Here is a 13,342-nt window from a genome sequence, read left to right as displayed (position 1 = left end):
TTCAAATGAAACAGGGTAAATGACTCTTCCAGCTGTAAGGATCTCATGTGAAATGAGTTTAGTCAAGTCCCACTAAGCTTTCAGTTGCAATGTAACGTGTCCCAATTTGGAACTAAACTGATCATTTCAGATAGCATGGCAGGTTTAGGAAGTGGGATGAGTAATAGTGTGTTTACTTGCATATGGAGTTGATGTAAGAAATAAATTAATTGTCGTAAATCTTGCTAATTAATAGGAGCCACTTTCCATGCATCATCCATTTTTGCTATCAGCTGTTGATACTGATACCAACAAAACTTGCATTAATACAGGAAAATGTCCCAAGTTGCTTTACATTGTAGCCACACAAGGAGATATTAAAACAGATTGGCTGGGTCAAAAAGTTAGGTTTTAAGGCATGTCTTACAGGTAGAGAAACAAGTAACTAAGAAGAGGAGTTAATGGAGAGAATTCCAGGACTCAGTCTAACAAGTTGAAGGCAGGGCAACCAATGTGGTGTGATTATTATCAGGGCAACATACAGGGCAAGCAGTTTAAGGTCTTAATGATCTTGCAGGATTGAGGACATTAAAGATATTGAGAAGGTGAGGCCATGGAGGGATTACAAATCAAGCATGAGAATTTAAAATTTAGGAATAACCAAACTGGAAGCAATGTTGATCAGTGAGGATTTAGGTAATGGATGGATGGGATTTGCTGTGTGTCTAGATATGGGCAGCATCTTATGGATAATGAGAAACTGATTTTGAGAGTGATGCAAGTTTGCAAAGTATTTTACGTTCGATTGTGAAACTCTGATCGTTTGCTCACTGTCACTTGTTGGTAAAAGGTAGCATTTCCCCTGGTGATTCGGGCACTGGGATCCCCCAAAGAAGATAGAATTCGCTACTTTGGTTTCGGATATTTGGGCAGTGCATCTAGAAAGGAGAACACAGGAGCGAAGTGAGTGAGAAGCACAAACTGACTCCAAGACTCGAGGGAAACCAGAAACAGATATTTACCCAGAGTAACCGCTGGGCAAAGCAGCAGGAATTCATCGAATATTGACAGGATGCGTTGGGTCTAACTAGGATTCACCATGCAGGAGTGTAACAGTTGGATCAGGGTACAGGCTGATCATTAAATCAAAAGCCAGATTTGGGGGAGGGATTGCAAGAATATTTTAAGTTTGAAGACGTGCTTGGGCCAATTAAATAACGATTTACAGAAGCAAAACTAGAGTCAGGCCAAATGTAACCCCGTTAAAAGAAAAAAGCTTGGCAATTATTTTCAGAGCACCTATAAAATCTGAGGAGAATATAATTTAAGAATTATGATGGCAATCTGTAATGTGTGAAGATAACAAAGAACGTGGCTGGAAGTTCAAGTTAATTGGCTGCATCTCATTAAGTATTGGGCCAGAATATGTTGCGAGACGGCTCTTCAGTTCAAAGAAAAATTGTCCAGAAAGTTATTGATAATATGAGCATTTGATGATATGGCGAGGAAACAGGACATGTGGGATCTGAGTGAACAGGGCAAACAGGCTTGTATCTCTTCAATCAATGTGATGGCAGGATTGAGAAATAACCATGAGAAGGAGTAAGAAGGAAGATGAGTTAAAGAGAGTGAATTCATCGTCAAATCAAATAAAAAAGAAGCTGCATTTGTTTGCATATTAATTGCCATTAGAACTAAATGCATGAGTTAAGGCCAGTATTTAACAGTGCAAGGACCTTTTCAATAATGACATTTATTTCCTTTTAATGTCACTTCATCTGTTCAGCCCAGAACAGCAAGAGCTGAAACCATGGAGTCTCATTCCTACACTTCATAAATGATTAAACGTGTGTGGGGTTTTAAAAAAATTTATTTCCAACTTTCCATTTATATCCGTCTTTACACACAATTCAATGTTCCTTTGCCTCGATATTTTTCTACAACAGGATCTGACTGTAATTCATACTGTTGTGTTTTTCGATTGCTAAAGTTACTTTTGAGCATATGCAAATGAGAATCATAAAATAATTCTTAGCTTGAAGCATCAAATTGCAATGTGAGTAACTGCTATTATCTGAATGAAAGATGAGATGAACAGTCTTTAGGGACTTCACTAATGTATCACGTTCATGCTATTTATAAATCATTAACATTTAAATGAGCACCAAGATATTTTGATGCAGTGTGGAATATCTCAGAATTATGGGCTGTATTTCTTCTTCGCAGAGAAGAGAACTGACAAGTCGGCAGTTTCTGGCGCCATTAGAATGAAAATCAGTGTTGAAATTAAAGGCGAGGAGAAAGTGGCCCCATATCATGTACAGTACACATGTTTACACGAGGTAAGGCAACATCATACAGCTATTGTGTTTAATGTTTCATAACTTTTGAAATATGCAAAAATTTACCAAATGTGCCTACTAGGCTCCAGAGGGTTTTTTCATTTAAACTGAAATTTACCAACTGTACCCGCTTTGTTTATGTTTCCAAATAAACCTGTTGGACTATAATCTGGTGTTGTGTGATTTTTAACTTTGTCCACTCCAGTCCAACACCAGCACCTCCATATCACGGCTACCCAATGAAGACAAGCATGCCTTATACCTTCTTTACCACCTTATGCACTGTGTTGCCATTTTCTGGGAGCTGTGAACTTGCATCCTAAGATCCTTCTGTATATCAATGAACTGAAGGATGATGCCATTTACTGTATATTTTCCTCTGCATTTGACTTCCCAAAATACATCACCTTACACTTGCCTGAATTAAATGCCATCTGCAAAATCTCTACTCACCTTTACAGTTGATCTATATCTTGCTGTACTCTTTGATAACCTGCCTCACTATCCACATCCATCAATTTTGTATGGCCTGCAAATTTACTAATTAGACCACTTTCACTCTCCTCCAAACCATTTATATAAATTGCAAGCAGCTGATGCCCAGCACAGATCCTTATGGAACACCACTGGCATAGACCTCCCATCAAAAAAACAACCCTCCACAACTACCCTCTGTCTTCCAAGGCCCAGCCAATTTTGTATCCAGATTACCAACTTAGCGTGGATGCCATGTAAATTAATGTTCTGAATCATTACCATTAGGGAGCTTGTCAAATGCTTTAATAAAGGGGAGAAGGTTTAGAAGGTTGAGGAGAAACAATTTCATCCAGACAGTGGAAATCTGGAGCTCACTGCCTGTAAGAGTGGTAAGAGGCAGAAACCCTTGTACCATTTAAGAAGTATTTAGATGTGTCCTTGCACACAAGACTATGGACCAAGTGCTAGACAATGGGATTAGAATAGTTAGGTGATTGTTTTGACCAGCAGAGACACACTGGGACTGAAAAGCCTTTGTCTATGCTATATATTTCTTATGACTCTGATAGCTGGTTAATGGCCTTATCTGCTAATCTAATTATTACAAAACATTTTATTGTTCATTAAAACTACTTCTGCAAACGTATCACTGTAATGTATTGTCTTTATGGTGGAGCAGTACAGGGGGATATCTGCAATATACAGCAATTGATATTCACCTCATTTGCAGTCAACAGAATGGAATATCTGATGCTGTGTAAGCGATGACTGCCAGAAATAAATCACCACCCTGGGCCTGTCTTTGTTCAGTTTTATTTTTCGAAAACACAAGGAGAAAGATTGTAATATGTGTTGAAATGAAAGTAGTGCTTAGGCACTGTGAATAGAAAATTCTGTGGGTCTCTGGCATTGAATGTAATGATCGAGAAGGCTGGAAATACAATGCACAAATTTAGTCTTCCTCTTGCTTTCTTCAGAGCCTATTCACTCACCTAACTGAAACAAAATATAATGGTATTGTGAAAATCCCGCAAGTGAAAGGCGATGAAGCGTGGAAGGTCTACTTTGAAGATTTTGGTCAAGAAATTGTGGACGAATTTGCAATGCGCTATGGAGTTGAATCAATTTACCAGGCCATGACGTGAGTAACTCATTTGCAATAATTTTTTTTCAGTCATCCTAGACCCAGGTTGTTTTGATGTTGATTCTGAATGAATCAGATGACTTGGATTCATATTCTCCCATGCACTTTGAGTTCAACCATAAGTGCCTGGAAATTTGATGTTTGTATCAGATTGATATGTCCATGAAGCTGGAAGGTTGTCATGCAAAACCAACAGGCTATGGAATCATACAGTATGGAAACAGGCCCTTCAGCCCAACTCATCCCATTTGCCAGCATTCAGCCCATATCCCTATAAACATTTCCAGTCCAGGTACCTGTCCAAATATCTTTTTAATGTTCTGTTCTAATTACTCCCGCCTCTACTACTTCCTCTGGCTGCTCATCATGAACAGGAAATGACCTTTGAAATCTTCATCCCAGTCCAGGGTCTGATTCCAGACCCACAATAACATAGTTGGATCAGAAGGGTCTTCTGAATTGAATTGAATTGATTTATTGTCACATGTACTGAGGCACAGTGAAAAGCTTTGTCTTGCGAGCAATACAGGCCAACCACATAGTTAAGTAGCATAGATAAGTAAATAATAGGTAAACAGCGGCAAAAACAAAAACACAGGTACAGGCAAATGTTAAGAGTTTGTGAGTCCATTCAGTATTCTCACAACATGAGGGTAGAAACTGTTTCGAATCCGGCTGATGCATGTGTTCGGGCTTCTGTACCTTCTCCCCAGTAGTAGTTTATAGAAAAGCTTTGCCAGAGTGGGATGGATCTTTGAGAATGCTAGCGGCTTTTCCTTGACAGCAGGGCCTGGTAGATGGAAGGTTGGCCTTTGTGATTGTCCGGGCCGAGTTTACCACTCTCTGTAACCATCTCTGATCTTGAATGGTACAGTTACCATACATCCAGATGGAATGTTGTCGATGGCACACCTATAAAAGTTGGCAAGAGTATTCGCCGTCATGCCAAATTTCCTTGGCTGCCTGAGGAAGAAGAGACATTGTTGGGCCTTTGTAACCATTGCGTCCACATGAAGAGTCCAAGAAAGCTTGTGGTGAATGACCACTCCCAGGAGCTTGACGATCTCCACCTCTGCGCTGTTAATGTGTAGGAGGGGGCATGACTAAGATACTGCCATAAGTCAATAATGAGTTCCTTGGTTTTGCTGGTATTAGCTAGGTTGTTCTCAGTGAAACATTTTTCCAGGTCTTCCACCTTCTGTCTGAAGTCTGTTTCATCGCCATCTGAGATTCGACCGACTGTGGTGGTGTCATCAGCAAACTTGTAAATGGCATTAGTCTGGTATTTGGCGACCTAGTCATTGGTATGTAGTGAGTACAGTAGGGAGCTGAGTACGCACCTCTAGGGGGCTCCAGTGTTGAGTGTTAGTGAGGATGAAATATTGTCCCCAGTCTTCACTAATTCCTGGCCTGTGGGTCAGGAAACTGAGGATCCAGTTGCAGAGAGTGGGGCTTAGTCCGAGATCACTAAGTTTAGTAATCGGTCTCGAGGGGATAATAGTGTTGAAGGCTGAACTGTAGGATTCTTACATTAGCTGTTCTTGGTTTCAAGATGTTGTAGGGACAAGTGAAGGGCAAGTGATGTGGCATCTGACATGGGTTTGTTGGTCTGATAGACAAATTGGAGTGGGTCAAGAGGAGTGGGGAGGCTGGAGTTGATTAATGCCATGACCAGCCTTTCAAAGCATAATTTGGCAGAGTAACCTTCACTAACAGCTAAGCACCACTACAAAGAATGTTCAAGAAGACCCAGTAACAACTATTTGGGAGAATCAGGCATGGGCTTAATAGGTTGACAATCTCACTGATGCTGACAGCCTGAGAATGATTTATTTTTAATAAATTGAATCCTTAGATTGTGAAAGCAAGTGATTTGGCCCATTGAGTTAACACCAACCTTCCAAATAGCTTTCAACCCAGAACTCCCCCACTCCCCACCCCCCCACCCCACCCTATCCTTGTAATCTAACATTTCCCATGGCTAATCAACCTAACCTGCACATTCCTGGGCACTATGGGCAATTTCCCATAGCCAGTCCACCTAACCTGCACATGGACTGTGGGAGGACCCAGAGGAAACACAGACATGGGTGGAATGTGCAGACTCCACACAGAAAGTTGCTCGATACTGGAATTGAACCTGGCTACTAAACACTGAACCATCGTGTCACTCTGGGAGGTGGTCATTGAGATATGGTCAATGCACACTACACTGGCACCACCCCCCACCTTTTCCTCCGCTACATCGATGACTGTATCGGCGCTGCCTCGTGCTCCCACGAGGAGGTTGAACAGTTCATCCAATTTACCAACACCTTCCACCCCGACCTCAAATTCACCTGGACTGTCTCAGACTCCTCCCTCCCCTTCCTAGACCTTTCCATTTCTATCTCGGGTAACCGAATCAACACTGACATCTACTATAAACCAACTGACTCCCACAGCTACCTAGACTACACCTCCTCCCACCCTGCCCCCTGTAAAAACGCCATCCCATATTCCCAATTCCTTCGTCTCCGTCGCATCTGCTCCCAGGAGGACCAGTTCCAATACCGTTCAGCCCAGATGACCTCCTTCTTCAAGGACCGCAGATTCCCCCCTGACGTGATCGACGATGCCCTCCACCACATCTCCTCCACTTCCCGCTCCTCTGCCCTTGAGCCACCACCAGGACAGAACCCCACTGGTTCTCACCTACCACCCCACCAACCTCCATATACAGCGTATCATCCGCCATCATTTCTGCCACCTCCAAACAGACCCCACCACCAGGGATATATTCCCCTCCTCTCCCCTATCAGCGTTCCGAAAAGACCACTCCCTCCGTGACTCCCTCGTCAGGTCCACACCCCCCACCAACCCAACCTCCACTCCCGGCACCTTCCCCTGCAACCGCAAGAAATGCAAAACTTGCGCCCACACCTCCTCCCTTACTTCTCTCCAAGGCTCCAAGGGATCCCTCCATATCCACCACAAATTCACCTGCACCTCCACACGCATCAACTATTCCATCCGCTGCATCCGATGTGGCCTCCTCTATATTGGGGAGACAGGCCGCCTACTTGCGGAACGTGTCAGAGAACACCTCTGGGACACCCGTACCAACCAACCCAACCACCCTGTGGCTCAACACTTTAACTCCCCCCTCCCACTCCACCAAGGACATGCAGGTCCTTGGACTCCTCCATTGCCAGACCATAACAACACGACGGTTGGAGGAAGAGCGCCCTCATCTATGGGCGGCACGGTGGCACAGTGGTTAGCACAGCTGCCTCACAGCGCCTGAGACCCGGGTTCAATTCCCGACTCAGGCGACTGACTGTGTGGAGTTTGCACGTTCTCCCCCGTGTCTGCGTGGGTTTCCTCCGGGTGCTCTGGTTTCCTCCCACAGTCCAAAGATGTGCGGGTCAGGTGAATTGGCCATGCTAAATTGTCCGTAGTGTTAGGTAAGGGGTAAATGTAGGGGTATGGGTGGGTTGCGCTTCGGCGGGTCGGTGTGGACCTGTTGGGCCGAAGGGCCTGTTTCCACACTGTAAGTAATCTAATCTAATCTAATCTTCTGCCTAGGAACCCTCCAACCACAAGGGATGAACTCAGATTTCTCCAGTTTCCTCATTTCCCCTCCCCCCACCTTGTCTCAGTCGAATCCCTCGAACTCAGTACCGCCCTCCTGACCTCTCCGCCCCCACCCCTTCTCCGGCCTATCACCCTCACCTTGACCTCCTTACACCTATCACATCTCCATCGCCCCTCCCCCAAGTCCCTCCTCCCAACCTTTTATCTTAGCCTGCTGGACACACTTTCCTCATTCCTGAAGAAGGGCTTATGCCCGAAACGTCGAATTTCCTGTTCCTTGGATGCTGCCTGACCTGCTGCGCTTTTCCAGCAACACATTTTCAGCTCAATGCACACTACTTTGAATGTTCAAACGCAAGTTAATAGATGCCTTGAAATAATTTGTACATAATAGTAAAAAGAGAATTTAAATTTGGAATGATTTTAAAACCTGTGAAAACTTGGTGTACCATTTGTCTCTTAAAAAAGTCTATTCTAACATCCTTAAGTCAAAAAAATGTGTTTGTTGCAGTCAAATACACCAGCTGTCATTTTGCTTGGCATTGCAACGTCAATGAAATCTATTCAGATTATTTTTAGCCCATCACTGAAGAGACTTTTAAAAAACGTGGATTTTCTAACTTTCTGTTTTTTAATCAAATTCAGACTGACCTTTTCTTAAAGACACACTATATATATCTCATTGGTCCCTATAGGAAAATTCATGCCTAATTAGGATGTAAAGCTTTAGGCCTAATTATTCTTTTTTGCTTCAACATTTTTCTTGTATTAGGAAAATTTAATCAACACAATTTTGTTGACCTTGCATTCTGTTGTCAACTTTCTCATTTTCTGTTTTTAAGTGGCCATATGTTTTTTACCCTTTCTACTCAACAGAAACAAAAACACAATTTTGGAACTAGATTTACCAATGATTAAATTTGAACATAAATCCAAGCTGGTTTTTGTGGTTTGCACTAGCACTGGACCCTCCCTCATGGAGGTCTTTGTTGCTGTCTCATTCACACTCTTTCTCACCTCCAACACCCATTCCCAAATCGAGTTGCCAACTCACCAGGATTCTCCTGCAATCTCCAACAATTAAAATGTAATCTCCTGGACACTAACTTGAGTAAAATCCAGGAGACAAATAAAATCAATACTGAAAAAAATGGTCAGATCCTTTTTAGTTTTGAACACTTCCTTTCATTGGTTGGAACAATACTACAGATGAGAGGAAAAGGCTTTTGACTGGGAGCAATATTTGGAAGTAGATCCCATGTGATAAAATCTCCAAGAAAACGTCTAGTCAGAATCGGCAACCTTATTCCCAATGCTAAAGGTTTGGGTTTTATTCCTTGGATTGATAGTATTTGCAGGAAATGTTAGTCTGTTTCATTTCAATCAGAAAATACTCTTCAAAATAAATTTTAGTTAAGTATTCACATGGGTGAGTCCTACATTGGCATGGAGGACGATGGGGAAACCTTCCAATTTGGAGGGCTGATCAAAGCCCAGAGAATCCCACTTTCCAGGGTTAGAGAAGGCACCTCAAACATAAGGGGCCCACTCAGGCCATTTTTTTTTTTGGAATCTGCAGCAAGAATCCCGAAAAAGAAACAGTCACCAAACTGGAGGACCCATTAACATAGCAGCCTTTGCCAAAATCCTCTATTCAAGCCATTTTGGAGGATTTGAACATTTTCCAGGAACTCTGACCCCTCCCCCAGAGCCAGTCCACCATCTCAAAGGCACAAATCAGGAAGTTGATGGGATACTTGGGTGGATGGGTGAAGCTCCAACAACACTCAGGAAGGTTCAAGTGCTTTCAGAACTGACCAGCCCACTTGATTAGCACCCTGTCCAACGGCTTCAGTATTCATTCCCTCGATAACTAACTCATAGTTAGCAGCAGGGTGCACCACATCCAGGATGCACTGCAATATCTCACCAAGATATCCCTGGAATAGCACCTTGCAAGCCTGCAACCCTTATTACTTGATGGACAAAGGCAGAAGTTACATGGGAGCCACATTTGCAAGTTCCCCTTCAAGTCACAGATCATCTTGAGTTGGAAATGTATTGCCGTTCCTTCACTGTCACTGAATCAAAATCCTGAAGCTTCCTCCTTAACAGCACTGGGGGTGTTGCTATACCCCAAGGTCTGTGGTGTTTTTCTCACTCACACATGGGACGTTGGCATCATCCACTGGGCCAGCATTGATTGCTCATCCCTAGTTGCCCTTGAGAAAGTCGTGGTGAGCTACCTTCTTGAATGGCTATAGTCCCTGTACTGTGGTTTGACACACAATGCTGTAAGGGAGGAATTCCACGATTTTGACCCAGCAACAGTGAAGGAACAACAATATATTGCCTTGTCAGGGTAGTGAGTAGTTTGGAGAGGAGCTTGCAGCTGGTGGTGTTTCCATATATCTGCTGTCTTTGTCCTTCTAAATAGTAATGGCTGTGGGTTTGGAAGGTGCTGTCTAAGGATCTTTGGTGAATTTCTACCATGCATCTTGTAGATAGTACACACCTCTGCTACTGAGCATTGGTGGTAGAGGAAATGAATGCTTGTTCCAATCAAATGCTTTGTCCTAGATGATGTCAAGCTTCTTGAGTGTTGTTGGAGCTGCACCCATGCAGGCTAGTGGGATATTCCATCACACACCTGACTTGTACCTTGTAGATGGTGGACAGGCTTTTTGGAGTGAGGAGTTGAGTTACCCACTGCAGTGTTCCTAACCTCAAACCTAATATTGTAGCCAGTGTGTTTATGTGGCGAGTCCAATTGAGTTTCTGGTCAGTGGTAACCCCCGGGAGGTTGAGGGTGAGGGATTAAATGTTGATAACACCATTAAGAGTCAAGGAGTGATGGTTAGACTGTTTCTTATTGGAGGTCATTGCCCGGCATTTGTGTGGCCCAATTGTTACTTGCCACTTGGCAGCCCAAGCCTGGATATTGTCCAGATCATGTTGCATTTGGACATGGACTGCTTCAATACCTTATAAGTCGCAAATGGTGCTGAACATTGTGCAATCATCGGCGATCATTCCCACTTCTGACCTTGTGATGAAGGGAAGGTGATTGATGAAGCAGTTGAAGATGGTTGAGCTGTGGACACAGTCCTGAGGAACTCCTGCGGAGATGTCCTGGAGCTGGGATAACTGACCTCCAACAACAACAAATTTCTTCCTATGTACCAAGTGTGAATCCAACCAGTGGACATTTTGCCCCCGATACCCACTGATTCCAGTTTTCCTGAACCTGCCTTCCTCTTCATCCCTGAGGGATGGTTTCCCTCCTTAATGTCCAGCATCATGAATAGTATTCTCCAACTGTCAGAAGCTGGCACCAGTATTGTAAGGCCCCTGTTTTACCGTCATCAGGAGATATTATAAAATCAGCCCCTTATCTCTCACGGAGATCCTCCTCAGTCGTGCTTATCTGATTGTCCTTGTAAAAGAAATACATGAAGGGCCTTAACTGCAATGCAAAGGAGCATGCTGTGAGAAGTGTTGCAGTCTGCCATGATGGGGTTTCAATTTTCCACATAACTTGGCTGGGTTTGTTCAGTTGGTTGGAAGGCTGGTTTGGAATGCAGAGTGATGCCAACAGAGTGGGTTCAGTTCATGTACAAGCTGAGGTTAACATGAAGAACTCTCTCTTTCTCAACTTCTCTCCTTAACTAAGGTGCAGTGACACTCAGGTTAAACCACCAGCAGTCATCTCAGTCTATTGAGAGAGAATAACCATAGGGTCCTCTGGGATGATGGCAACTTTACTTTAGATTCTAACTGAGGTGACTTGTGGGGAAGTAGAGCTGACAGTTGGCTTGGATGTTTGGGTACATGAGTTATCTAAAAACAGGATTGTTTATTTCCAAATAAGACTCAGGATAATAAGAATAATAATTATTAAATGTGCTTGAGGGAGGTAGGAGTATATTTGCTGAATATTTGAATGGAGTTTTTTTCCAATGTGATAGTGCAAGGTTGAACATTCATTGGTGGAAGCCTCATCTCATGATCTCTGCCTGTTCAGTCAGTCTATTACCAAAATTTTATAACTAATAAAGATTTTTTTAAAATGGAAAATAACTGAAGTGGGATTGTGCTGTGTATCAAAAATAACATTGCATTTGTTTATATTTAAACATAAGGATCATCCTTGAAATTTCAATGGATCAATAATCTCAAGCACCTGATGCCAGTTGTAGTTTATAAATCATCTTTAACATGCAGCAATAATTAAATCATAAAACTGGGCAGGATTTGAATCTAGATTTTTCTAGTGTTACAAAGTTAGAAATTCCAGATTTAAATCACTGACAACCGATCTGGCCTTGCATTTGGAATTCCTGATAACTGTAGATATTTTCTAATCAATCTTTTCAGAGATGTTATGACACACTTCACCTCTGAAGTAGGTAAGCTTGAACGCTGGTCTCCCAGCTCAGAGGGAGGGACATTATCACTGCACCACAAGAGTCATTATTCCAATGGAAATTGTATATGAATGGGTGCTAATTCTACTTACCTGATGAGCATTTTTGGATTCATTTGTGCTCAGCAATGTAGAAACTCAAGAGGGTCTTGTGGTAGTGTTCCAACCTCTGAGCCAGCGGAAACAAGCACAGGGGATTCTGGAGCAACTCAGTAGGTCTGGCAGCATCTGTGGAGAGAGAAATAGAGTTATTGTTTCATGTCAGGTGACTTCTCTTCAGACCCAAGCCATCTTTTTTGCAGAAACACTCATGTGTAAAAGAGTGAAGCCTTTCAATATTGACCAGCTTTTGAGAGGTCTCAGTAATTACTTAGATTACTTACAGTGTGGAAACAGGCCCTTTGGCCCAACAAGTCCACACCGACCCGCCGAAGCGCAACCCATCCATTCCCCTACATTTATCCCTTTACCTAACACTACGGGCAATTTAGCATGGCCAATTCACCTGACCCGCACATCTTTGGACTGTGGGAGAAAACCGGAGCATGAGAGCACAAGAGCATGAAGCATCAAGTAGATAAAGGCATATACCCTGGTGAAGAACAGTAAATTCTTGCCAAGCTGGAGCCACGGCTCTCTTGAGCCACTGACCTCCACAGCCAACCATGTCTAGGCTCTCTTCATCAGACAAGATAACCTCTTGTAATCACCTCAAGGGAAACACATTTCCCTTCCCTCCTGTACTTTAGGAGAACATCTCGGAAGAGCTTGCTTCCCTACAGTATGGAAACATGCTCTTCCACCCAACAAGTCCACACCAACCCTCCAAAGAGTTCCCAGTCCAGACCCATTCCCTATCCTATGTTTACACCTGACTAATGCACCTAACACTATGGGCAATTTAGCATAGCCAATGCACCTGGCCTGCACATTTTTGGTAACCCATGCAGACACAAACAGTTGCCTGAGGCCGGAATCGAACCCGGGTCCCAGGCGGGTCCCTCGGTGCTAACCACTGAGCCACTGTGCCGCCCCTGTACATGTGTAATGTGCTGAGAAGAATGTAATTACTCAACAAAGATTTGAATCGTTCCCAAGTGGAAGATCCTCATCATAACACCTGGCCTTCAGAAGAGAAAATTCCACCCGACTTAAATAAGAGTTCATAAGAAGAGTCATTTGCAGCTGGAAATGGCACATTTGTTTCGGTCCCCACTGATGCTGCCAGAGCTGCTGACCTTCAGTATTTTCCATTTTTATTTCTCCCCTTTGCCGTCCAACTCTGAGTTTTAATGTTTCTAATGTTGAGGAGCTGGTTAATGCCCTGAATCCTGTTGGAAGATGTCCACCACTTGAGACCAGCTTGGCTTTTAGCGTTGATCTTTTATAAACCTCCTT

At 43.2% G+C, this 13,342-nt stretch overlaps 1 protein-coding gene across 4 annotated transcripts in view; it reads left to right on the top strand.

The window, feature by feature from the left end:
• LOC132834396 (protein unc-13 homolog A-like) overlaps positions 1 to 13,342 on the top strand; it is a 575,505-nt gene that overhangs the window by 354,282 nt on the left and 207,881 nt on the right. For all 4 annotated transcript variants that reach the window (XM_060853271.1, XM_060853270.1, XM_060853267.1 and 1 more), the window contains 2 exons: positions 2,206 to 2,321; positions 3,776 to 3,939. In XM_060853271.1, the coding sequence (XP_060709254.1) occupies positions 2,206 to 2,321; positions 3,776 to 3,939 (280 nt within the window). The remainder of the gene's footprint in view (positions 1 to 2,205; positions 2,322 to 3,775; positions 3,940 to 13,342) is intronic.

This window comes from Hemiscyllium ocellatum, chromosome 39 (genome assembly GCF_020745735.1).
Source record: "Hemiscyllium ocellatum isolate sHemOce1 chromosome 39, sHemOce1.pat.X.cur, whole genome shotgun sequence".
Lineage (NCBI taxonomy): Eukaryota > Metazoa > Chordata > Chondrichthyes > Orectolobiformes > Hemiscylliidae > Hemiscyllium > Hemiscyllium ocellatum.
This window is presented reverse-complemented; position numbering and strand designations above follow the sequence as displayed.